This window comes from Alligator mississippiensis, chromosome 8 (assembly GCF_030867095.1).
Source record: "Alligator mississippiensis isolate rAllMis1 chromosome 8, rAllMis1, whole genome shotgun sequence".
NCBI lineage: Eukaryota > Metazoa > Chordata > Crocodylia > Alligatoridae > Alligator > Alligator mississippiensis.
Window position 1 is genome coordinate 26,365,408 of NC_081831.1, and position 22,882 is coordinate 26,388,289.

The window sequence follows — 22,882 nt, forward strand, 5'->3', positions numbered from 1 at the left end:
AGTACTCTCACAGCAGAGTGTGCTCCTGGGAGCATGGTGGAGCCAGCGCAGGGGCTGCCTGGGGATGGGAAAGGATGGGAGAAGGCAGCAGCGGTGGCAGTCCCTAGAAGAACAGCTGGAGGCACCACTGCTGGAGAAGATGGTGCAGGGCAGGGTGCGGGATGGGGGAGCAGAGCATTAACATCGTCGCACAGGGGATCTCATAGCACACTTCTGTTGCTCTCATGACACAGCAGTGCACCCTGGCACATATCCCCTTTGGGAATTCTTGTGCTGAGCTGGCTGAAGAGAAGCAGTGGTGGTAGTGACCCCTGGCAGTGAGGAGCAGTGGTAGTTCCTGGCAGTGGTGAGGAGCTGTAGTGGTCACAACCTCCAAGGCAGGGTTGACCCCTGGTGCGTCTCTCTACCCAGCACTGCCACTTTGGCTGGTGTAGCTGGTAGAGTCCCCGGACAGCAGCCCCAGGTGAGTCTCCCTTGCCAGCAGCTGTGCTAGGTAGCAGAGCTCCCCTGGGGTTGCTCTCTACCAGGCTAAAGCATCCCTAAGGAGGTAACTGTGCCATTCCAAGAGGACAGGGAAGAGGATGGTACCAGCAGCTACCCTAGCCTCACTAGCCACTAAGATACCACAATGAGGAACTGAGCAAGGACAGAAAATCTTGACTGTGATAAGCTGTTAAGAGTTGGTGGGGTGAACTACTGTGACACGTAACCACAGGAGGGGGAAAATCATCCTTCCTGGCTCCATGTGATAACCAGCAAAGCTTAGAAGCATGGGAAAAGCCATAATAGACCATAGACATATGTCTACACACTCCCACCCCCTCCCCACACCCCACCATACACACCCACCACCCACATGCTCCAACACACAATATACAAGCATAAGACTTTATTATTGAGCTATTATGCAATCACCTCTATATACACTATGCAAACCCAAATACATCAGGACTAATTCTATTTTTAAAATATTTTAAATATGTTATAGTAGATGTTTGACTTTTAGTATGCAATTTGTTTTGTTCTGGTTCCAAAATGGCAACCTCCCCTCCCAAAAGGAGTACTTCTGGAGGCAAGGGGAGGGACACTCTGTGGCAAAGGTCAGGGGTTAGGGACAGGACTTCTGATATCAAAATGGAGACTGGGAGCGGGCACCTGTCAAGGGTGGCAGGGCTACGCTTGCCACCCTTGACAGGTCACCAAAACTTGTTAAGTGGTCCTCTAGCTGAAATAATTGCCCACCTCTGCATTAAAGGCACAGGCCAAGGCAGGAGCATGTTATATTATCCACTGTGTATGCACCCCACAGCAGTGTGTGTGTGCGTCCAGAGCATCTCTGTGCCCTACAGTGCTATCTATGTATGCATCTGTGTCCCACAGTGTTATGTGGATGTCCAGAGTGTCTGTGCCCCACAGCACTGTGTGTATTCAGCACCTGTACACCCACTGCAATGTGTCTGTGCATCCTACAACACTGCATGCATATGTCTGTACAGGGCTCTGGGTTTTATTCATGCTGGTCACCATGGTACCTGTGCTAGCTGATACGCCTGTGTGCAAACTCATTGCAGTGAGCTTGTATCCACAGGGAGTCCCCCAGCTCTGCAGCACACACCTGTGGCAGTCTCTTAGCTGCCCTGTGGGCTCTAGGCTCTGTGGCTAATTACCTTAATCAGGAGACTGGGGTCAGGTGCAGCTCCTGCCTGCCCCTTTATCAGGGCTGGGAGGGGGTAGGGGCTGTGAACAGACTAGGTTTTGTTGTTTGTGTTGTTGAGGGTTTCAGGGTGGCTGCTAGGGCTCTGGGTTGTTTCTTGTGCCATGGGTCTGCCCTGTGGCATCTGGTCTGTGATCCTAGGCCTCATTTGGCTTGCAAAAGGTAAGGCTGTACTCTTTTCCCCTTCAATGGGAGGGGAGAGGAGCTTTTTTTTCCTGTAGTAGCTTCTCCTTTCTGCATGACTTGAAAACATGAGGTGCTCTAGAGGGGGCTTAGTTACATAACTCCTGAGCTGCCAAACTCAGGGTGGGGGTGGTAAAATATGTGTTTGGATTCTCCTGGCTTCTTAGCAAAGAGGGCTCAGGCTGAAGGCTGTGGCCAGGGCAAAGCAGGATCTGGCCTTGAGCTGCTCTTGAAGCCACCTTAAGCTTGTGATGGCTCCATCCTGGGACTGCAAGAAGAGCCCTACTGAGCAGAGGGGACAAGAGTGCCCTACTTTCTATTTCTGTTGAATCCTGCTTGCCTAGAGTTTGAACTGTGCCTCAGTTTACCCAGTGGCAGCTATGTCTCCTTTTCTCTATTGTTAGGGCGAGAATAAAAAAAATTGCTTGGTTCTGGAGGCTGATGGAGCTGGCAGGCTTGTTACTTTCTCTTTTCTGTCTCTTTCTCTCTGCCCTTAAGAGGCAAGAGGGTACAGTGGGATGTGTCTACCTAGCATCTAGCCTGTCCGGCTGCAGTGAGTGCTCAAATTGCCTGCACAATTAGTGGCCACCATAGAGGACAATCTGGCTGTCCTCTGTTGATATGAAAACTGGATGCCTTTATGTTTGTTTGGTTTTTTTGTTTGTTTTTTTTTCTCTTGAAGAGAAAAATAGAAGACATAAGTGCCAGGTTTCAAATCAATAGAGGACAGAGTAGCAGAAAACTGGAATGTCCTCTGTAATGGCCACTCTACCTACAGTCCTCCTCCTGTCTGTCCTGGCAGGCCCTGTTCTCTTGCCTTAGTGCTAGTCTTGCCAGGGTTTCTTGAAAGAAGCCACTGGGGCCTGCATCTCAAGCCAAAGCTTGAGGGATGCTTGCCTGGTCTAGAGATGTGGTTTCTGCCCCTTGAGACCGCACCCCAACAGCTCAAGTAGTTGGTAGGCAGAATGGGAGCCCTCCTTCTTTATTGGGGTCTGGGGCACTGTATGGCCTGGTCAGGCTGTCTGGGACAGTGGGGGTGCAGCCTGGTAACCTGCCCCTAAGGCTGGGCAAGTCTTGTCAGTGGGTCTCGATGGTGGCTTCAGTAGCTGCTCCACTGTGGCCAGGAGTGCAGGACTCCTAGTGCAGAACATGTGGGGATGGCCTGAAGACTGACCAATATCCAGGGTTATTGTCTAAGCTGGTCTGAGATTTGACTGCATTGGAGGTGTTGAAAGTCTGATGCACAGCTGGGGAGGCTACTGTACTTGTACACTACAGGCCCACAAATACAATCTATATGCCTTTTCTTAAAAGAGGGAATGGAGGGCAAAGGACTCTTCCAGAGCAGTGGCAGGCTGTCACAGAGTAAGTTCTCCTGGAAAGAGTACCCAAGGAGCATAGATGGCATCCTAGGAGGAACTGGGTGAGGCAGCAAGAACTCTTGTGTGGCAGAACAACAAGTGTAGGCCCCGGAGGCTTGAGAAGGCGGTAGCAAGGCTGTACTTCAACTTGCTATTTATCTAATTTCCTGTAAAAGCTAAAGTTTCCTCACCACAAATGTAGTGATACTACAGAATACAGGCAGCTGCTTGCTCACCTTCAGCTACCTTGGTGGCTCTTCAGCCAAAAGCTACTTCAGCAGCAGCTGCACAATGGTTAACATTAGACTCTGCCTGTGCTGCTCGATGCCTGCCACTTCTCCCTGAGGTTTCTTAGCACAGTGTTTCCATGCTTCTATTCCAGCAAAGGAAAGCCAGCTTCCTTGCTAAAGATACTCACCCCAATTTTGGAGGTCTGATTTGTGGAGGGTGTGCATGTGGTATATGATTAAATAAGGTAATCTTCAAGGGTTTAAACCTTCCATGCTATCATGATTTAAGACCCCCTGGGCTCTGGGGATACCCAGCTGTGGCTTGCTGAAGGGATGTAGCATCACCCAGTCTGGCAGAGCTAACCCCGGTCTGACATGTCTAGGTAATGAGCGTGTGCCACATGGACTCTGAGCCCCTGGCTGGAATGCTATTTTCTCATTTGTTTAAAATAGCTAGTTTGGTGGATGGAGGGGATTTCATAGATTTCATAGACACTAGGGCTGGAAGGGACCTCAGAAGATCAAGTCCAGCCCCCTGCCCAAAGGGCAGGAAGTCAGCTGGGGTCATAGGATCCCAGCAAGATAAGCATCCAGTTTGCTCTTGAAGGTGTTCAATGTAGGCACTTGAACCACCTCCGGTGGCAGGCTGTTCCAGACCTTGGGGGCTCAGACAGTAAAGAAATTCTTCCTTATGTCTAGCCTGAAGTGATCTTGCAGTAGTTTATGACCATTCGACCTAGTCGTCATCCCTTGGGGCACTCTGGTGAACAAATGTTCCCCCAGATACTGGTGGTCACCCCTGATAAACTTATAGGTGGCCATCAGATCACCCCTGAGCCTGTGCTTTTCGAGGCTAAAGAGCCCCAGGGCTCTCAGCCTGTCATAGTAGGGTCTGCTTCCCTGACCTCTGATCATGCGCGTGGCTCTTCTCTGGACTCTCTCAAGCTTCTCCACATCCTTTTTGAATTGTGGAGCCCAAAACTGGACGCAGTACTCCAGCTGCGGCCTCACTAAGGCTGAGTACAGGGGGAGAATGACGTCCCGGGATTTGCTTGAGAAGCATCTATGGATGCAAGTCAGCGTTTTGGTCGCTTTACTAGCCGCAGCATCGCACTGCAGGCTCATGTTCATCTTGTGGTCAATGATGACCCCCAAGTCTCTTTCTTCCATAATGCTAGCCAACATAGCACTGCTGAGCCTATAAGGATGCTGCGGGTTTTTCTTCCCAAGGTGGAGAACCTTGCATTTATCGATGTTGAATGCCATCAGATTCTCCTCTGCCCACTTGCTGAGCCTGTCCAGGTCAGCCTGGATCACCCGCCTGTCTTCTAGTGTGGATGCTTTGCCCCAAAGTTTGGTGTCATCGGCGAACTTGGCCAGTCCGCTTCTGACTCCAGTGTCCACATCATTAATGAAGATGTTGAACAGTATGGGTCCAAGGACAGAGTCTTGGGGGACCCCACTGGTCACAGGACACCATGATGAGTGACTTCCATCAATTACTACCCTCTGGGTTTGACCACAGAGCCAATTTTCCAGCCAGTGGATTGTGGAGGACCCAAGGTGACAATTGGCCAGTTTCTCCAAGAGGTGATCATGGGGAAACCAGGTCCAAGGCTTTTTTGAAGTCAAGATATATGACATCAATCTCTTCTCCCTTGTCCAGGTGATAGGTCACCTGGTCGTAGAAGGAAATAAGATTGGTCAAGCAAGACCTACCCGCAACAAACCTGTGCTGGCTATCCCTTAAGATGTTGGTGTTGGCCAGTCCATTAAGGATGGCCTCTTTAATAAACTTTTCTAAGATCTTCCCCGGGATAGAAGTCAGGCTAATGGGCCTATAGTTAGCCAGATCCACTTTCCTCCCTTTCTTGAAGATAGGCACCACATTGGCCTTCTTCCAGTCTTCGGGCACTACACCAGAGCGCCAAGAATTTTCAAAGATCCGCGCTAGAGGCTGGGCTATGATGCTCGCCAGCTCCTTGAGTACCCTGGGGTGAAGATTGTCAGGGCCGGCTGACTTGAAGGTATCCAGCCTCAAGGTGCTCCTTCACGAGGTCAGCATTAATGGAGGGCAGGGATCACCCTCACCCGGACTTCCCCGTCCTGTAGGTTGGCTTTTTCCTGGGCGCCAGTTGTCAGTTGCCCCATCTGGTTCAGCAGGGGTCCAATGTTGCCCCTGCTTTTCCTCCGGCTCCCCACGTATCTGAAGAAGGACTTTTTATTGTCCTTGATGCTCAAAGCTAGCTGGAGTTCAGTTGCAGCCTTGGCTTTCCTGGTATGCTCCCTACAGGACCGGACCAGTGCAGAATAATCCTCCTTGGAGGTGACTCCCATCCTCCATCCTTTGTAGGCCTTTCTTTTTAGCCTCAGGAGGTCTGCTAGGTCCCTGGAGAGCCAGGGGGGCTGCTGTGCCCTCTTGCTGCCTTTCCTCCGAGATGGAATAGACTTAGTTTGTGCATTGAGGATCGCTCCCTTGAGGAGCAACCACTCTTCTTGAACTCCCCTCTCCCTGTGGTCATGGTCCCTTAGGGCCTCACTGACAAGCCTCCTGAGCTTGTCAAAGTCAGCTTTCCTGAAGTCAAGGACTTCTGTGTTGCTGACTGACTTGCCAGCTTTTCGTCGGACGGTGAAGGTGATCAGCTCGTGGTCGCTGTCACCCAGCTTCCCATCGATCACTAGGTCGCCAACTAGGTCATCCCCAGTGGCCAGTACTAGGTCGAGCACCGCTTTGCCTCTCATTGGCCCATACTCTTCTTGAGTCAGGTAGAGGTCATCCATGCATGAGAGGAAGCTTTGCGACTGCTTGGATTTTGCTGAGCGATCCTCCCATGAGATGTCCAGGTAATTGAAGTCACCCATGACAACCATAGTCCTGGAGCATGTGGCCTCAGCCAGTTCCCAGGCAAACTCCTGGTCAAGCTCAGGACTCTGGGTGGGAGGTCTGTAGTAGACTCCCACCATTGTGTCCCCTGTGCCATGTTCCCCACGGATTTTAACCCAGAGGGTCTCCAGCCATCCACCCTGGTCGCCAGTATTGGCTTGCAGGGACGTGTAGCTTTCCTTAACAGAGAGAGCTACACCCCCGCCCCTTTTATCTACACGATCCCTCCTGTACAGGGTATAGCCATCTATCCCCGTAGTCCAGTCATGGGTGGAGTCCCACCAGGTCTCCGTTGTCCCTATGACATCATAATTATTTGCATTGAGCAGGAGGATGAGCTCCTCCTGCTTATTCCCCAAGCTCCTGGCATTTGTGTACAGTCAGACAAGTGTCCCCTGAGGGGCTCCTTCCTTGCCCACAGATTTTACCAGGGCTGGGGCAGGGGTGGGCTCCCTTAAGTGCCTTGACTGGGATACAGTGCACATCGTGTATTTGACTTCAGCAAGGCTTTGGACAGCCCCATATGACGTCTAGCCAACACCGCCAGTTTCTTCAGAAAGACCTGCCTCCATAACTGCAAACAAAGAGTCTATTATAAATGGATTTGTGTTAGACTGGAAGGAGCTTGTAAATGAGATTGCAGTAGCATTGAACCCACAACAGCAATTCAATGAGTGTTAATGATTTTAGCACAGAGCTTCCTATGCAAGTGGCTGATGATGCAAGGTTGGGAAAGACTGTAGAAGCACTAGCGCCTGGGAGTAGAATGAAGATGGATCTTGATGAGCTGGAAAGCTGGGCTGGGGTCAGCAGGATGAAGCTCAGTGCAGACATGCAAGGTGCTGGGTAATGTCCCAGTGTTTTACTACCCTCCTAGTGGGGAAAAAAAATTCTTCCTAATATCTAACCTAAACTTCCCTTGCTGCAACTTGAGACCATTGCTCCTTGTTCTGTCATCTGCTACCACTACGAACAGTCCAGCTCCATCCTCTTCTGAACCCCACTTCAGGTAGTTGAAGGCTGCTATTAAATCCCCTCTCTTCTCCAAACTAAATAAGCCCAGTTACCTCAGCCTCTCCTTAGAAGTTGTGTCCCAGCCCCCAAACCACTTTTTTTTGCCCTCCACTGGACTCTCCAGTTTGTCCACATCCTTTCGATAGTGAGGGGCCCAAAACTGAACTAGCAAACTGGGAAGCTTTCTTTTTTTTCTCCTCTGCCTTGGATAAATTGATACTTGCCTTGATGCTTGCTCCACAGTGCAGCAGCCATTGCATTTGTACTTTGGCAGCTGAAGGAGTCTGGCTTAATAGCTCCTTACTCTTTACTCCAGAAGCGTTAGTGATTACCTCCCTTTGTGTTCCACTAACACTTATGAGGGCAATCTTGCTGTGCTAGCTGTCCCTGGCCTTGCCTCCTAGTCCACAGCCCTGGAGACTTTTTTTTTTTAAAGCTCTCTTCAAAAATCCTAGACTTGCCTTCAGCACAATGTAGGGTTTTGGAGGGGGAGTGAGCTGAAGACGAAGCTGAAAATTTTTTTTTTTATTTTATTTTATTTTTTTTATTCATTCTGCTTTTCAGAAAATGAGGTGTTCCTTGTATGCAGGGGTGTTTGGGTGAGAGAATAGTGCATGTGCCTGCAGAGCACACTGGAGATACAGGAAGGACTTTCTCCTCTCATCTGTGTGCTAGGAAGACTGCAAGTGTTCAGGGGGCTTTGGCAGAACAAAACTAGCCTAAGGTGGGGGACAGGATAATATTAGTTCTTTCCTCCAGCAGCTTCTCTAGAGACCATTGATTGCACTGGAACAGGTTACCCAGAGAGGCTATGGACCTTGGAGGTTTAAGACCTGGGTAGACAAAGCCTTGGGTGGGATGATCTAGTTGAGGCTGGTCCTGCTTTGAGCAGGGGGTTGGCCTAGATGACCTCCTGAGGTCCCTTCCAACCCATGACTTTCAGGGAAAAGATGCGTTGTATCCCAAGAAGCATGATCTATGGAAACAATGGGGCCTGATTTGTACCCCTGCCCCCACCTCCATCTTTCTGAGTTGGAAACTCCTTGCTCCAGGGGTCAGAGAGAATTGGCTTCATTTGCAGTGAGGAATAAGTGTGAAGCAGTATTATCAGCCTATGATTTGTGCTGTGTCTGTCTCCTACACAGAGGAGAAGTAAAAACACTAACTCCCTCGTGGCCTGCTTGACAGTGAGCTGTTGTGGACCCTGCTGTCACCGTTTGACCAATCCCAGGGGTTTGCCAGGACTTTGCAAGGGGAGCTGCTCTTCTCTGCAGCCTGCCCCTTCCAGCATGGGCATTCTTGGGGCTCGAGCCTGCCCACACCCTGCAGACCCAGCCCATTCCAGCTCTGCAAGCAGCTGTCCTCTCCTGCCACAACGGCTGTGTCTGGATCTTGCCAGCATTTGTTCCCCCCCCCCCCCCAAGAGCCAGGGCTTGGGATTGAGAGCCAGAATGGGGAGGGTGCTCCTTGCGGGGTTTGTGTCTCTGCAAAGCGGGGTTTATGCCCAGGAAGGGCCTGAGGCATGTCCCACTACCCAGCTTGGGCAGCCCTCTCTCTAGTCTGTGGTGCCATTGCTAGGTCCCAAACCCAAATGCCTACTTGGGCTTAGGCATCATCACTTGGGGAATGCCACAGAGCATCTCAAGCCCTGCCCCCCTTCCCACCCCCAAATGTGCCCACAGGGAGCACAGCACAGCAGATGGGATGAGGCCAGAACATGGGGGTAGGGGGAACTGTGACCCTGTGTTGTGGTTTTTCTTTTTGTTGTTGTTTTTGGTGGGGTGCTTAATGGACCTGATTTCTTGCAGGAGGGGTTCTTGGCACTTCAGCCTTTTGAGGGGCATCTGCTTTGATGCCCAACTCCATGACTTGCCTCCCAACAGCACAGGGGCTTGGCTATGGGAGGTGGCTGCAATGAGATGGGCCTCAGCTTGTCCACCAGGGCTGCAGGGTGTTCTGGTGACCAGAGTACCATATTTATCCACATGCCCCTTTCTTCCAAAACTAACCATCAGAAATGGGGGCTTCATTCTGCATTGTCAAAACAAGCCTATTTATTTGCACCCATGCCTTATGGGGTGCAAATAAATAAGGTATCCCTCTTCTTTCTGTCCCCCCTGCCCCAGGAGAACAAGGAGACACTTTCTACAACCCTCTGGGAAATGCTGCTGGCGTGACAAGGAGTCGTGGTGATGGTGACGACATCCTTGACATCAACAAAGGTGGGCAACTGCTTGCTTGCATCAGAGTCTGTGAGTGCTAGGAGCTAGGCTGACCTATGCCCTGCTCTGCTTTGTGGCTGATACTGCTGTAAGTGGCAGGACTGCTTACCTGGCTGCCATGGAACCTGGTACTCCTGTAGCTAGGCTCCCAGCCTCAGATGGCACCTTAGCAGTACTGGCCCATTCCCCAGCAGCAGTTGTGGGGTCAGGTTGTGGTGGGGATGGGCCCACCACAGGGCCAGACCTGCCTAGAAGTTGCCTGCCATGGTGGCTGACACTGGTCCCTAAGCCTCATGCCATGGGATCACTTGAGGAAGACTAAGCTTGGCTGCAGCTGTGAAGTGGCTTGAGCTCCTCCTGCCAATGCTAGGCTGAAACTTCCCTCTCATCTGAAGGACACTGGATGGGATCCTTTTTCCCTTGGTCCTGAAGGTTTGTTGGGGATGAGCAGTGGCCTAAAGACCAGTCGGGGAAGGATGGGAGTAGTGCCCAGGTATGGCAACAGGCAGTGGCTGATAGGCCTCAGAGCAGCTCATAGCAGCCTGTTGCGTATAGGTTGGGTGGCTTCTGGGTGCCCAATGTACAGACCCTGCTGTCTCCTGCCTGGAAAGGGAGGCAGGTGAGGTGCCCAGGTTACCCTGAATGACACTGGCTCTTGTGTTCCCAGACCTTGTCCCCCAAGAGGCCCCAGAGAGCAGCTTTCTGATGGAGGGTGACATTGTCAAGACGGTGAGTGCAAGGTGCCAGGGTAGGAACAAACCAGCCATGCCCCACACTTTCAGGGAGAGCCCAGGGTTTGTACCAGTGAGGCACTTCTATAGGACACATGCCTACATCCAGTGCTGTGCCACAAAGGGCCTGGAGGAGGGCAGGGGCAGAGGCTCGGAGCCCTCCTGATTCTACTAGCTCAAGGCTGTCCTGGCCACCACTGTCTGACAAGGAGGGCTGTGCCATGGGCAGGCACAAAGCAGACTGGGCTGCTCCCAGCATTCTGGCTTCCACACTGCCCATCACAACAGCTAGGACTATTTCAAGAACAGCTATTTAGCCTTGTGCATGTCCAGCTCATGCAGAGTGTGGGACTGCAAAGGTGCAATCTGCCATATTAAAGGTGTAGATGCAATGAATCATCTTCACCAAGTCCCAGAACACAAGAGCCAGGGGACATCCACTGAAATTAGCAGGAGAGGCTTAAAGCACTTTATCATGTTGGTTTTTTAGCATGCAACTAACTTGTGGAACTCATTCCCACAGGAGGCTTGTAAAGGCAGATTATAGCCAGGTTCAAAAAGAAACTAAATTTATAGGCAGTAGGTCTATTAACAGAAGAGTTAGAAATTTTTTCCTCTGACATATCTAAATGGATGATTGGGGGGGGGGGTTCTGATTACTCTAGATGAACCTTTCTCAACGCTCTCCCTTCAAAGCATCCACTCCTGCATCCGTTGGTGACAGGATGCTGGGCCATCTAGACAGTTGGTTTGTCCCAGCATGGCATTGCTCTCCCTCCCTCCCTTTTTCCTCCCCCCCCCCCCCCCCCCTCCAATTTATGCCATCGGCCATCTCATAACTAGCTGCTGATATTCACATGCTTACTTATATGCTGATGATTCCAACAACAGGCCTTAACTTGTCTTTCCCAGAGCTTGGGGCACAAGCTGTCAGTACATTAGGGTGCTATACAGACCTGCTCACTGCAGGAGGGCTTACCCTAGCAAGAAACTGGTTTGCATTGATTTAAGTGCCTTTTAGAGCTGCCCCAAGGAGAACATGTACTGAAATGAGCCAGGGTGTTACATCAGTGCAAATCTTGGCAGACGGATTATACTGTATATAGCAAGCAGCGACTCCTGGACCTTTAATGTTTGTACCATGGGTGCTATGAGTCCTGGGCAGAGAGGACCATGCCAAACCTGAAACCTGCCCCAAGTCAGTCCCCACTTCCATGGGTGCTGGTAAAGGCCTTGTGAGCAGGGAGGTGAATGAATGAGCCTGCAGGACCTATGCAGGGACCCAGGTGACCTATACTGCAGATGTGCCCCATGGATGTGCCCCCATGGTTGTTGCTGCTCGGGGTGCTGGTGCAACTTGCATTAGCATGAACACTGCATGGGTGGGAGAGAGGGGGGCATGGTAAACTCTAGCAGGCAGCAGTGGTGGTGGGAGTGTGGTGCTGGTAAGCGGGAAGCTCCGGCAGGCAGCTGCAGCACTGGCGGCAGCAGTGGAGGGGGGATGGCACACCAGTGGTGGTGGCAGCCAGTGGCAATTGTGGGCCACCCACAGACATCGGTGGCAGTATTGGTGGCCCCTTTTTGTAGGGGGTGCACTGCCATGCTTGGGGGGGGGGGTGCATGTGCACCTGCATGCACCCCCTACATGGTTGCCAATGTACATTGGCAACAATACTCTGGCATGCATCAACTGATGCATCTCAAGCAAAACTAAGGAAATTATTCTCCCACTTTACTTGGTATTGGTAAAGCTGCAGCTGGAGTACTGCATCCAGTACTGGGTGCACACTTCAAGAAGGATGTGGAGAAGCTTGGGAGAGTCCAGAGAAGAGCCACTTGTATGGCTTCCTCTTCAGGCCTCTAATCATGTGAGGAAAGGCTAACAGATATGGGACTGTTCAGCCTAGAAAAGAGAAGACTTTTGGGGGTGGGTAGAGGGAATTTTGGTGGCAGCTTACAAATATATCCAGGGCAAGCACTGGGGTCTAGGAGAACAACTATTCACCAAAGTGCCCCAGGGGAAAACCAGGAGCAATGGTCATAAACTCCTAGAAGGTTTCAGATTAGATATAAGAAAAAATTTCTTCACAGTATGTGTGGATAGACTACCAGCAGGGGTGGTGTAGGCACCTACCCCAGAGATGTTCAAAAAGAGACTGGGCACAAACCTTGCTAGAGTTATTTGGCCCCAGCAGTCTTTCCTGCCCAGAGCAGGGGGGCTGGACCCAATGACCTCACAAGGCCCCTTCCAGTCCTAAACTTCTGTGATGTGAGCGTAGCTGCAATCTCACAGCTCTTGTCCCTGCCTACTGCTGCCACTTACCCTGGTGCCCAGTACCACTTTTTTTTTTTATTTTTGGTTTGTTTTGGGGGGGGTTGTTTTCTGTTGCCAGCAGCAATTGGCAATGTAAATTTTGGCAGCAAAAGTAGGCACTGTAGTAAGGGATTGCACTTCTTCCACAGGGGAGGGAAGGAAGTAGAAAAGGCTGGGGGTGGTATTCTGGCCTTGGGCAAAATGCAGTCTCTCTTGTAGGCTGGATCTTACCCTTGGGTCATAGGCTGCTGAGCACTCCTAGAAGACCTCTCCTGTGAGGGTCTGGAACTAGAAGATACCTCTTGAACGGGGAAATCTGATAGGATTCCAATAGCAATCGCCCAACATGCTTGCTGTCTCCTTCAGGGCCATTCCAGAGCACTGTCGGTGGTGAGCCCAAGGTGGTTAAAGAGGAAAGGGGTCGTCAGGATTCCCTACATCCTGTCTCACGTGTATGGTAGGTGCTGACTCTGGGTCAGTGGCCTTCTCTCTTGGGTGCCCAAACCCATGTCTGAGTGACCAAAGATGTCTGAAGACCACCATCTCCCTCCCCCCCCCCCCCCCCCCCCCCCGGGCTCAGTCTCAGGTGCAAAGGGACTCCTGCTTCCTTGGAGAAGGTTAGAGAGGATGCCAGGCTGAACTGACAAGAAGATGGCTTCTTTGTCATTTGAGGGGTGTTCTATGCCCACCTTGGCCTGCTTTGCTTCACAGCCCATCAGCTATGTGGTGATGGGGCAGGAGGTGTCTTAAATGCCAGCTAGCCACTTCCTGGGGGGCAAGGTCAGTGGCACCATGTGAGCCAAGGTTCTGGAATCTGCCAGCAAGAGGCTGTGGAGTGACTGCTGAGGGATCCCATTTCTCCCCCGCCCAGATGCAGCCAGCATGGCAGTCATCCAGGAGGCCTTTGCAGACTTTGCCCGTTTTACCTGTGTCAAGTTTGTGCCACGGTCATACCAGAAGGACTTCATCTCTATCCTGCCTGTGGCTGGGTGAGTCCTGGGCAGGGGCAGCTGGTGCATCCCTGCCCTCCAGGCCTGGAGGTGGAAGCAAGGTCCCCCAGTTGGCTTCCCACTGACTTGATGTGTTCTCATTCTTGCAAGCCCCCAGGGCTCAAAGCTACTACCTAAGCAGGCCCTGTTATAGATTTCCCCCATGCTGACTAGCCCCTTGGGGGAAACCTCTGTGCATTCTTTACTCCATGGTGCAGAACTGAGCCTGCCAGACTCCCATCCCAGGCAGCAGAGATCAAACCATACTGCTCAAACACCCGCTTCCATAGTTGCAAGGACTGGAACACTGGACCATTTGCACCCGGTGCAGGCTTCCTTCTGCTGAGCAGTGATGGGCTCTGCACCAGTGACTGAAGGAGCACAGGATACTCCTAGCCCAGTTTGACACCTTTCCTTCCCTGCCCCCCTCGCTTGTGGTCTCTGACCAATGTGGCCAAGTTCTAGATGCAGGTCCAGAGCAAAGTCATGCAGTACCCACCCCTGAATAAGCCATGTCCAGCACCAGTCTTGATCTCAGCTGCCCTGTGAACTGCCATCTGTTCCCTGATGGATGTACCTTTTGGGCCATGATGGGGGTCACAATCCAGCAGCATCTCAGAGGAGCATGAGGTTGGCTTCTGGCACTCAGTACTCTTAACAACTTCTACTGATGGTGGAAGGGGAGATGGCAACATGTTCTGCATTAGAGATGTTTGGCACCTGCCCTGGTAATTTTTGAAGGGGGTAGTTGCCACAAACTTAATCTGGGCGTGTTCTGGCCATTGGTCCAACATTTGACCAGAGACAGGGCTTGGTACCTATGGCACAGTCCCTGTTTGAATGCAACTTGAGGTAGAGCTTGGCCCCACCCCAATGTGGCTGAAGATGGATGTGTTCCTATAGTGACCTCCTGAGCTAGCCCTGACATGAAAATGGCTGCCCAGCCTGAAGCTGTGCCCCCTCTTCCCCCTCCCCCAAATGAGTGCTGTCTCCTGGTTTGTCCAGGTGTTTCTCCAGTGTGGGCCGTGCTGGTGGGATGCAGGTGGTTTCGCTGGACCCTGCTTGCCTCCAGAAAGGGAAAGGAGTAGCACTACATGAGCTCATGCACGTGGTGGGTTTCTGGCACGAGCACTCCCGAGCTGACCGGGACAAGTACATCAAGATCTCCTGGAACAACATCTTGACTGGTGAGTCCTCTCTACTCATTCCACTGTTCTGGGCTGGCTCTACAGAGGTCACGGAAGCTGGGAGAGGGATGGAGGGAGCGCTTTTTCTAAAGTTCCTGTTCTGCTGACCAACTTCCCTAATGGGGTTAGGTGTTGCTGGTCACCTCAGGCTCCCTCGGTTTGGATGGTCCATGTGTGTCATGTCGGGATACAGTCTGCTGTGACTCTGAGACTGTCTAAGAAATTGTGGACTTCATTTCTCAGTACCAAGGTTGGCCAGGTTTGTCCATACAACAAACCTAGATACTAGCATCCATGGCCGACTGGTACATGGTACTAACTGGGTTCAATTTTCAGGCATGAAAACTAACCTGAAAGCCCAGTACAAAGTACTGAGGGTTCCAAGACCCCCCCTCTTTTTATACAGCAATCAAAACCAACTTCATGTTTGCAGCAGATATGTCCTAGTTGTCCTCAATTACTAAAACATTGAGGCAACATCTTCCACAACCTACTTCTTGCCAGTTAATGTAATCTTACCATAAGGTAGGGACACCTGTGGCCAGGTTACTTTGACCTCTGTTTTCATGTCTTGCACTAATCTTGCCAACTAACTGTAGCTGGCTTTGGAATCTCCTCTAAAACTGAGCTACTTTTCCAGCATTTCTGTGCAAGCCACATGTATACATATGGCTTGCACAGAAATACTGGAAAAGTAGCTCAGTTTTAGAGGAGATTCCAAAGCCAGCTACAGTTAGTTGGCAAGATGCGTTTATACCTAGTTCTGTATTCATTGGTGCCTATTTCTGTTTGCACTATTAGTGAGGCCTCTGACTTCCTTTTTTTTTTTTTTTTTTTAATGTGCATGGGTCAGTGGCTGTACTTTAATCCTGTTTTCTAGCAAGGCCTACAGCTTCTGTCTCCTTAAAGCCTTTTGGAAGCAGCACAACCCAACCCACCCCCACCACTCCCGAGTCAGTGGGCTGCTTAGTGCCAAAACCCCACTCAAAGCAAAAAAGCAGGTCTCCTGCTGCTATCCCACTGTCAAGATGTCATGAAGGTATAGCCAGACATGTCCTACTCTTCAGAACTAAAAGAATCTGCTTCTTCCAACTACTACATTTTAAATGTGTTGCCCCAACAAAGGGCAAGTGACATCTGAGGCAGGAATGAGCAGTTCTTGCTCTTGCCTTGCAGGATTTGAAGTCAATTTCATGAAAGCATGGACTACCAACATGCTGGTGGGCTATGACTACTCCTCCATCCTGCACTATGGCAGGTGAGTGTAGCCCTGGGCTAGGAACTGTTGCAGACAGGTGACCTGGTGCTTGCAGATCTCTGCTCCACATGCCAGCCAGTTTCTTGTTGACTATCTTCTAGGTATGCCTTCAGCAGGACGGGCTGGCCCACCATCACACCACTTGCTGATCCCCCCATGGCACTGGGCCAGAGGCACTATCTGAGCCATTTGGACATAGCCAGGGTTAATAGGCTGTACAAGTGTTCTCAGACGGGGATGGAACTCGGTAAGGAGAACATGAATGCCTCCTGGTTGGTGCTTGTCTTGCTCTTTGATTTGATACTAGAGACTGGAGATCAGCCTGCTTCTAGGAAGGGAGAAGGGCCTGCCCAGGGAAACCACTAACCCTGGGGCAGGGGAGGTAGAGCCTCAAAACAGTGACTTGTGGAAGGGCAGTGCATGCTGGAACTTGAAATCTGGATGCAGGTAACTTGCATGTTCTTGCATACCACATGCCCCCAGATAAGATGCACTTCTCTTCCTATAGCATACCCTCAGACTCTTTTTCCAGTCATAGCTGACTGTCTTTTCTGGGATACCGCATTCCCTGGACACTTTCCAGGACTACTTACTCCTATGGTACAGTCTGAATGAGGCAGCAGGACCTCTCTGGTGTAGGAGGGCAACAAAGCTAGGCCCCAAACCCTTGCAAGGGCAGTAGCAAGACTGTTACTATTTGGCGTGAAGAAGAAAAGAAATGAGGTGGGGGAGGGGAGGAATTGCCTACTGTAAGCTCCTGTGTATATGTGGATTCTTTCCTCCACCCCATAAGCATCCTCAAGATACTGCAGACTGTAGGAGGTAACTCCCTTACCCTGAGCCAGTTCAATCATGCACCATCTGTAGTGCTCAGCTAGTAGCTACTGTGGCTGTGAGAGGGTTATACTTTTTGGGACTAGAGATGAGCAGCAGCCATTTGAGCACAGTGCTTCTATTGCAGCAAAGAGAAATCAGCTTCCACACTTAAGCACCTCTAACTCTGGAGGGCTAGCTTGATTTGATTTGGGGGTGAAGGGGGGAACTGGGCATGTGAGTAAATATGGTAATCCCACAGAAAAAGGATACCAGTCCATTCGGGTAAGCTGGTTGGCATGGGTAAGACCTTGATGACTTTAAATACTGAAGATATTCTATAAGCTTGTTTCATCTATGACCATAGGCAGCTTGGGGGGGGGGGGGGGGGTCTGTCTACTCCACAACACCCTTTCTGTCTTTAGAGACCTCCACTGCCCGTGCCTTGTCAGAGACTACAGCAGTGTCCCATCCAGGTGACTTGGACTCCTGCCTAACAGAAGGTGAAAGCAAAATCAAGGCCTTTCCAGGAACACACCCTGTTGGAACAGCCCGGCAAGCAGCCTCCAACTGCCCCAGAGCAGGGACAGTAGTGCCCTCAGCCCAGACCATGCTGGAAGGTGAAGAACCCAGTGTTTCTCAGTTTCCTGCAGGTAGCCTTCCATTGACCACCTTACCCAGCAAAGGAAGCATGAAATCTGTGGAATCAATAGTGCAGGTGACCATGGAGATGGGATTTGCAGATGCCAGCACAGAACAGAGTGTGGAGAGAGATTCTGTCTCTGAAACAACATCACTCTTGGGAACAGAAGCCCTTGAGGAGCGGGGTCCTACTGAGCCCTCCTTGCTGGAGGGCAAAACTCATCCTGAAATTATAAGCCACTATGTGGAGGCATCTAGCAAACTTGATACCACTAGAGGCCATACCAAAACTCCCCCTGGGGAGCTGGGACTCCTGGAACTGATTTCTCCTGGACTAGCTGCTGCTGAGAACGGAGGAGACTGGCTGCATACGATGGGAAGAAGAGATATCTCCCCATTCCTGGGGTCAGTGGCCCACCTGCTGTCCAACCTGCCCTCCCTGCCCATCCCAACATGGACTTCATCCCCAGAGGCAGGGTCTGGTATGAAGCCACCTACTGAGCTGGCTGCAACAGACTCCACAGCCCCCCTTGGAGAGGGGGAGGGTGAAAAGTGGACCACCAGCCTAGCCAGTAATAAGCCTACAACTGCCCTGGCAAGGTCTGCCTTGTATGAAAAGGAGAGCAACTCTTGGATGGCTTCCACCCAGGAGGCCTTGGGGGTCTCTCATCATGAGATAAGAACAACCCCAAAAGGTCATGGCCAAGATATGGCTGCCAGTGGCAGGTTAGAGATGGCCATGCCTGTGAGCTCGCAGGCCACTGCACTAATGTTCTCCGAGTCCTGGGCTGCCAATCCAACTGAGATGGGAGTTGAGGGTGCCTTTGCTCTACAGGAGAAGGGCCTGAGCTTGCTTTCAGGAGGACCCAAGTACCTCCAAGTTGGTATTTCAGAGACTCGCACAGAGCTGGGACTGGTGGAAACCACTAAGACTAGCATGTACCACCACACCTCTCCTACTCAACCAGGCATGTTCTCTCCAGGGACAAATATAGAAGCCACCATGTCTTTCTCGAATCCTGCCACCTCCCTGGTGGCACGGCTATCCCAAGCATCTGACCGAACTGAGATGAGGGTGCAAGATTCTGTAAGTAACCATGGCAATAAAACAGGGCTGACCCTATCCGTGTCCCTTCCCATTGTAGGTAGGGGACCATCTTCCACCTTGCTCTCCCCACAGGGTTCCAAGAGCCCCAGAACAGCCTTGAATGTGGGGACTGTAGAAGGTGCAAGCTCTGCTGTTCAGTTGACTGTCTCCTCACGCCATCTGCTGGCAGAGCTGAAGGAGAAGAAAGCTGGACTTTTCCGTCGGAAGAAAAGAGAACAAATGTATGCTCTTGCTTCCCTCCTGGCACCTTCTACAGCAACAGAACCCAAATACACGACAACTCTGACAAGAGAATCGTCAGCCTGGGGAGCTTCAGTGGTTCAGGCTGCCCATCCTGGTGAGCTGGGAACTGAAGCGGGTCTACCTGAGCAGAAGAGGCTTCAGAATATCTCCAGACCAGCCACTACCTTAGCAGTGACCAGTGCTACAGAGCAAGCAACTCCTGTCAAAGTCATGTTGTCTCTGGAGTCCTCTGCTAATGCGCTGGAGTGGGGAATGGAGGTGGATGAAGGCATTACCAGGATGAGAGGTGGACAAGCTGCCCCTTCAGAGCCTGCCCCAAAGACTGAACTGGGGCCTGTTATAAGAACCTTTGTGCCAAGGGTGCTTGAGAAATGGACCCTGGTCTGTGAGGAAGAGGCAAGTAGTCAAGTCCCAACCACCAACACACAAGCTCCTGTAGCCACTATCAAGAAGCCTTTTCTGGACATGAGACCCTGCTATGGTGGGCCCCCTGCCAAGCAAACCTTGCCACTGCTTTTGGCTTCACTGCCCCGAGCTCCTGGCCCACAAGAACTGGGAACCGAAACAACAAAGGGCCAAAGCCCACGTGCGTGGAGCAGACCTGGGAGAGGTTATGGACATGACCCTGTAGCAGTGGGGGCTGTAGGCCTTCATGGAGATGCTATGGGGAGGGCTTCCCCAGGGACTTTGGCAGGGTATGCAGAGGTAGTTGCCGCCGCTGCCACCACCACCACTCACAGACAGGTGGATGCTGGGGAGACTCCATCCTTCTTGGCGGTATTAACTGGGATTGCTAAAATGGAAACCACTGTGGCATCTTCTCTGCTTCCTCTGGAGGCTCTTATGGCCCAACATCACCTTGCACCAGTGTCACTAGCCCTACCCCATGGTTCCTCTATGTTGGCAGAGGGGAGCAGCAGGCCATCAGCTAAAACTGCTGAGACTGTGAATGGTGCAGCTCACAGGTGCAAGAAGACCTGGAGCACAGCCTTTGCTGGGGCAGAGGCCCAAAAGCCCATAGGGTGGCCTCAGCTGAGTAGAACAAGCATGGCAGAGCCTTGCCAAGCTGTGCCAAACGAACAGATGCGGAACAGCCCAAAAGATGTCCCTACTTCTCAAAGTGACCCTAGAAAGAAGGGCTATTTCCATGCACCCACTCCACAGGCCTGGCCTCCTCAAGGGGTTTGGCACTCCCAGTCTACAGTCTCCACAGCATTCAGAGGGTTTCCATTTTGGCTCATGACCTCCACACCTGAGACCTGGCCTGCAGGCTCTTCAGTGGTGGGACTTGGACCCCTTGTTCCTGGAAGATCAGGGCATGGTATTCCAGTGTCTCATGGGGGGCTGAGACATGGCCTACCTTCTACAGAGCAGCACCAGACTCCCTTGGAGATGCGGTCCCTCACAGCCACCCCCAGCCTGGCAAACAAATGGCTGACCCTGCAAGCCCTGACAAATGGCAGGAAAGCTACTCCCAACCCCCCAGGAATTGCTCAGCCCATCCCGAGTACTGAAGGGGCACATGACAAGGCTGGAACCCCACTGGAACCAATGGTGCAGGAGCAGAGCAGCGCTGGGGCTCCTAGGGGACCAGTCGTACTGCGCTTCAGATCCAGGAGGCCTCTACTGACTCCACAGGGCAGGCGGATCTCTTTGGCACCTGCCAGCCATTCAGATGCCACTGCTCTCTCCATAGCACCTGCTCCACTCTGGCCTTCTACAGCTGCACCTGCAGGAGGCATGTCCCTTGCTGTTTCCCTACCTTGGCATCTGCCTGGCCCTGCTGATGCTATGCCCAGCATCCCACAGGTGGTGGCAACCCCAGGGCTGCCCCTGTGGCAGGGATGCAACTTTGAGCAGGGCCTGTGTGGCTGGTGGCAAAGTGTGAAGGATGACCAGGACTGGGTTCTTGTCTGGCAGAGCCCGTCGGCTGGGGCTAGCGACCACAGTAGATCTGACCCCTCATGCAGTCCCTCTTGGGGTAAGTCCTGCCTCCATGAGAGCTCCTAGCCATGCCCTGCTTGACTGGACCCAAAATCTTCTGGCCCAGGGAGCCAACACCCCATGACCATGGTCTGCCAGGGTCTACCCAGTGGCTATCTACCCCCTGCAGGCAGGGACACCAGGCTTGCAGCTCTATCCTGGGATGAGCTTGCTGGCAGCCAGGGGCTCTTGCCTTGGAGGCTGTGCAGGTTGGGGCACAGAGGGGAAGGGACCCAGGAGTCCTAGAACCATTCCCTACTGCTTCTCCCTCTTAACACTTAGTTTTCCTGAGGACCCCAGGCCTGAGCCACAGACACTAAGCATCTCCCAGGCTTCTCTGCATCATAGACCTGGGACGCGCATCTTTTATTGCAACCCTCAGTGCATGGTCTGCTTTCCTACAGGTGGCTTCCTCTCCCTTAAGGCTCCCTCCATCCACTGGGCCCCTGGCAAGATGGCTGCTGTCATCAGCCCCACTTTCCATGGGATTGGATGCATCTTCTTCTGGTACCGCCCCATGGGCTCTGGCATGAGTAAGCTGCAACCACAGGTTGATCCTGCAATTTTTTTTTTGTTTTGTTTTGAGAGCTTGGGTGGGCAAGGTGTCCAGCATGGCTACGAGGCCCATGTTCCCCTCCTCCCTTGGAGGGGAGCATGTACTGGCCAGGGCTATAGTTGTCAGGGTTCTAATGACCAAGGCGCTTCCCATCCTAGACCTTGCCACCAAACCAGGCCTCTGCCCAGGCCTAGAGTCTGGGCCAAAGAGCACAGAGCTCCAGGGTGCAGCTGACTCGTGGGTGGGCCAGTAACAGCCCAGCTAGGAGTACCTGGCTCTCTGAGCTACAGCCTGGTTCTGCTCTGCTGGCAGTCCTGGGTGGCATGGGTGCCCACAGCCATGTCTCCTGTGGCACTAAGCCTGTTCTTGTTCCTCCCTTGGCAGGCACAATAAATGTCTATCTCCAGTATGAAGGCTCCCCAGCCTGGCACAGGGTCTGGTCAGCCAAGGGGCAGCAGAGCACTGGCTGGCAGCGCATGACCATGGAGACCTTCAGGATGCAGAGACTGCAGGTGAAACCCTTAGGGCTTAGCCTAAAGCTCTGAGCCCCTGAAGACCCCCCCCCCCCCTCTCTTAAAGTGGGCTCCTGGCTTTTAAGGAAGATGCTTGATGCCCCCCAGGGGTACAAGGACTTGCCTAGAACATGCTTGGAGCTGAAGGGTAGACCCAGTTCTCCTGTCCCACTTGTGTTCCCCTGTGGGTGAAGAGGATGTGGGGCTGGCAGCCAGCTGTGAAGGCTGTGTGTCTGTCTCTTGGTGCCAGAACCTTGATGCTGAGCTCTGTCTCCTACAGGTGGTGCTAGAAGGTGTCCTGGGCCCAGATGCAGGCAGTGAGGTCCACATTGTTGTTGCCATCTGTGGAGCCCTGTGCTTGGCAACCTGTGCTAGGCAGCTCCAGCTTTGTACCAGCCCAAACTAGTAACAACCTTTTACAATGCAATGTGTGCTGCAGCCTTGTATGTTCATGCTGGATGGGATGAGTGAAGGCTGAACCCTGTTCCTGTTGGGTTGTAATGCTTGGAGACCTGGAAGTCAGGACTCCTGGGTTTCCTGCTAGGTCTAGCCTTGGGCAGAGACTTGGTGGAAGGGCACCAGGGGCTGGGGCTGGTCTAGGGCTAACTGGAGCCTGCAGTGGTGTGGAAGTGGGGCCTGGCTTAAAGCAGGGGTTGACCCTTATGTACTTGTCCTGTAGGGCAATTGAGTACGGAAGTGGCATCCAGGTCTCCAGTACCAGCCAGCCACTTGTGTAATGGGTGGATTATCCTGGTCAGAGCAGGGTTGGGGATCAGTTCTGAAGTCTATCCCTGCCCCTGGGGGAGGGGGCATGGAGGGGGCTGGGAGCCTGGACTCCTGGGGTCACTCAGTCCAGCTCACCCTGACTGGACCCTGTGCCTGAAAGACACAGAGTGGAACCAGCTTCTGTGCATGGATCTGCATGCACAGCCACTCCC

General features: G+C 52.2%; 1 protein-coding gene across 7 annotated transcripts; it reads left to right on the forward strand.

Moving 5' to 3' along the window:
• The first annotated feature begins 1,724 nt into the window (after positions 1–1,724).
• On the forward strand, positions 1,725–22,371 carry LOC102566732 (astacin-like metalloendopeptidase). Of its 7 annotated transcripts, XM_059732483.1 has the most exons (12): positions 1,725–1,876; positions 9,513–9,608; positions 10,276–10,337; positions 13,020–13,110; positions 13,525–13,642; positions 14,648–14,829; positions 16,006–16,087; positions 16,189–16,334; positions 17,326–20,874; positions 21,281–21,409; positions 21,817–21,944; positions 22,225–22,371. In XM_059732483.1, exons 1-12 carry the CDS (start codon positions 1,819–1,821, stop codon positions 22,348–22,350), a joined length of 4,767 nt encoding a protein of 1,588 aa, XP_059588466.1. In that variant the 5' UTR covers positions 1,725–1,818; the 3' UTR covers positions 22,351–22,371. The 7 variants fall into 7 exon arrangements, with proteins under 7 accessions (XP_059588466.1, XP_059588472.1, XP_059588470.1 ...); XM_059732489.1 differs by lacking the exon at positions 17,326–20,874; XM_059732487.1 differs by lacking the exon at positions 22,225–22,371 and having other exon boundaries at positions 21,281–21,426; positions 21,817–21,903.
• The last annotated feature ends 511 nt before the right edge of the window (positions 22,372–22,882 follow it).

Coding starts and splice junctions, on each gene's coding strand:
- LOC102566732 (XM_059732483.1), top strand. CDS start 1,819: ATGGGTCTGCCCTGTGGCATCTGGTCTGTGATCCTAGGCCTCATTTGG. Junction 13,643..14,647: donor TCTATCCTGCCTGTGGCTGG/GTGAGTCCTGGG, acceptor TGGTTTGTCCAG/GTGTTTCTCCAGTGTGGGCC. Junction 20,875..21,280: donor CTCATGCAGTCCCTCTTGGG/GTAAGTCCTGCC, acceptor GCTTTCCTACAG/GTGGCTTCCTCTCCCTTAAG.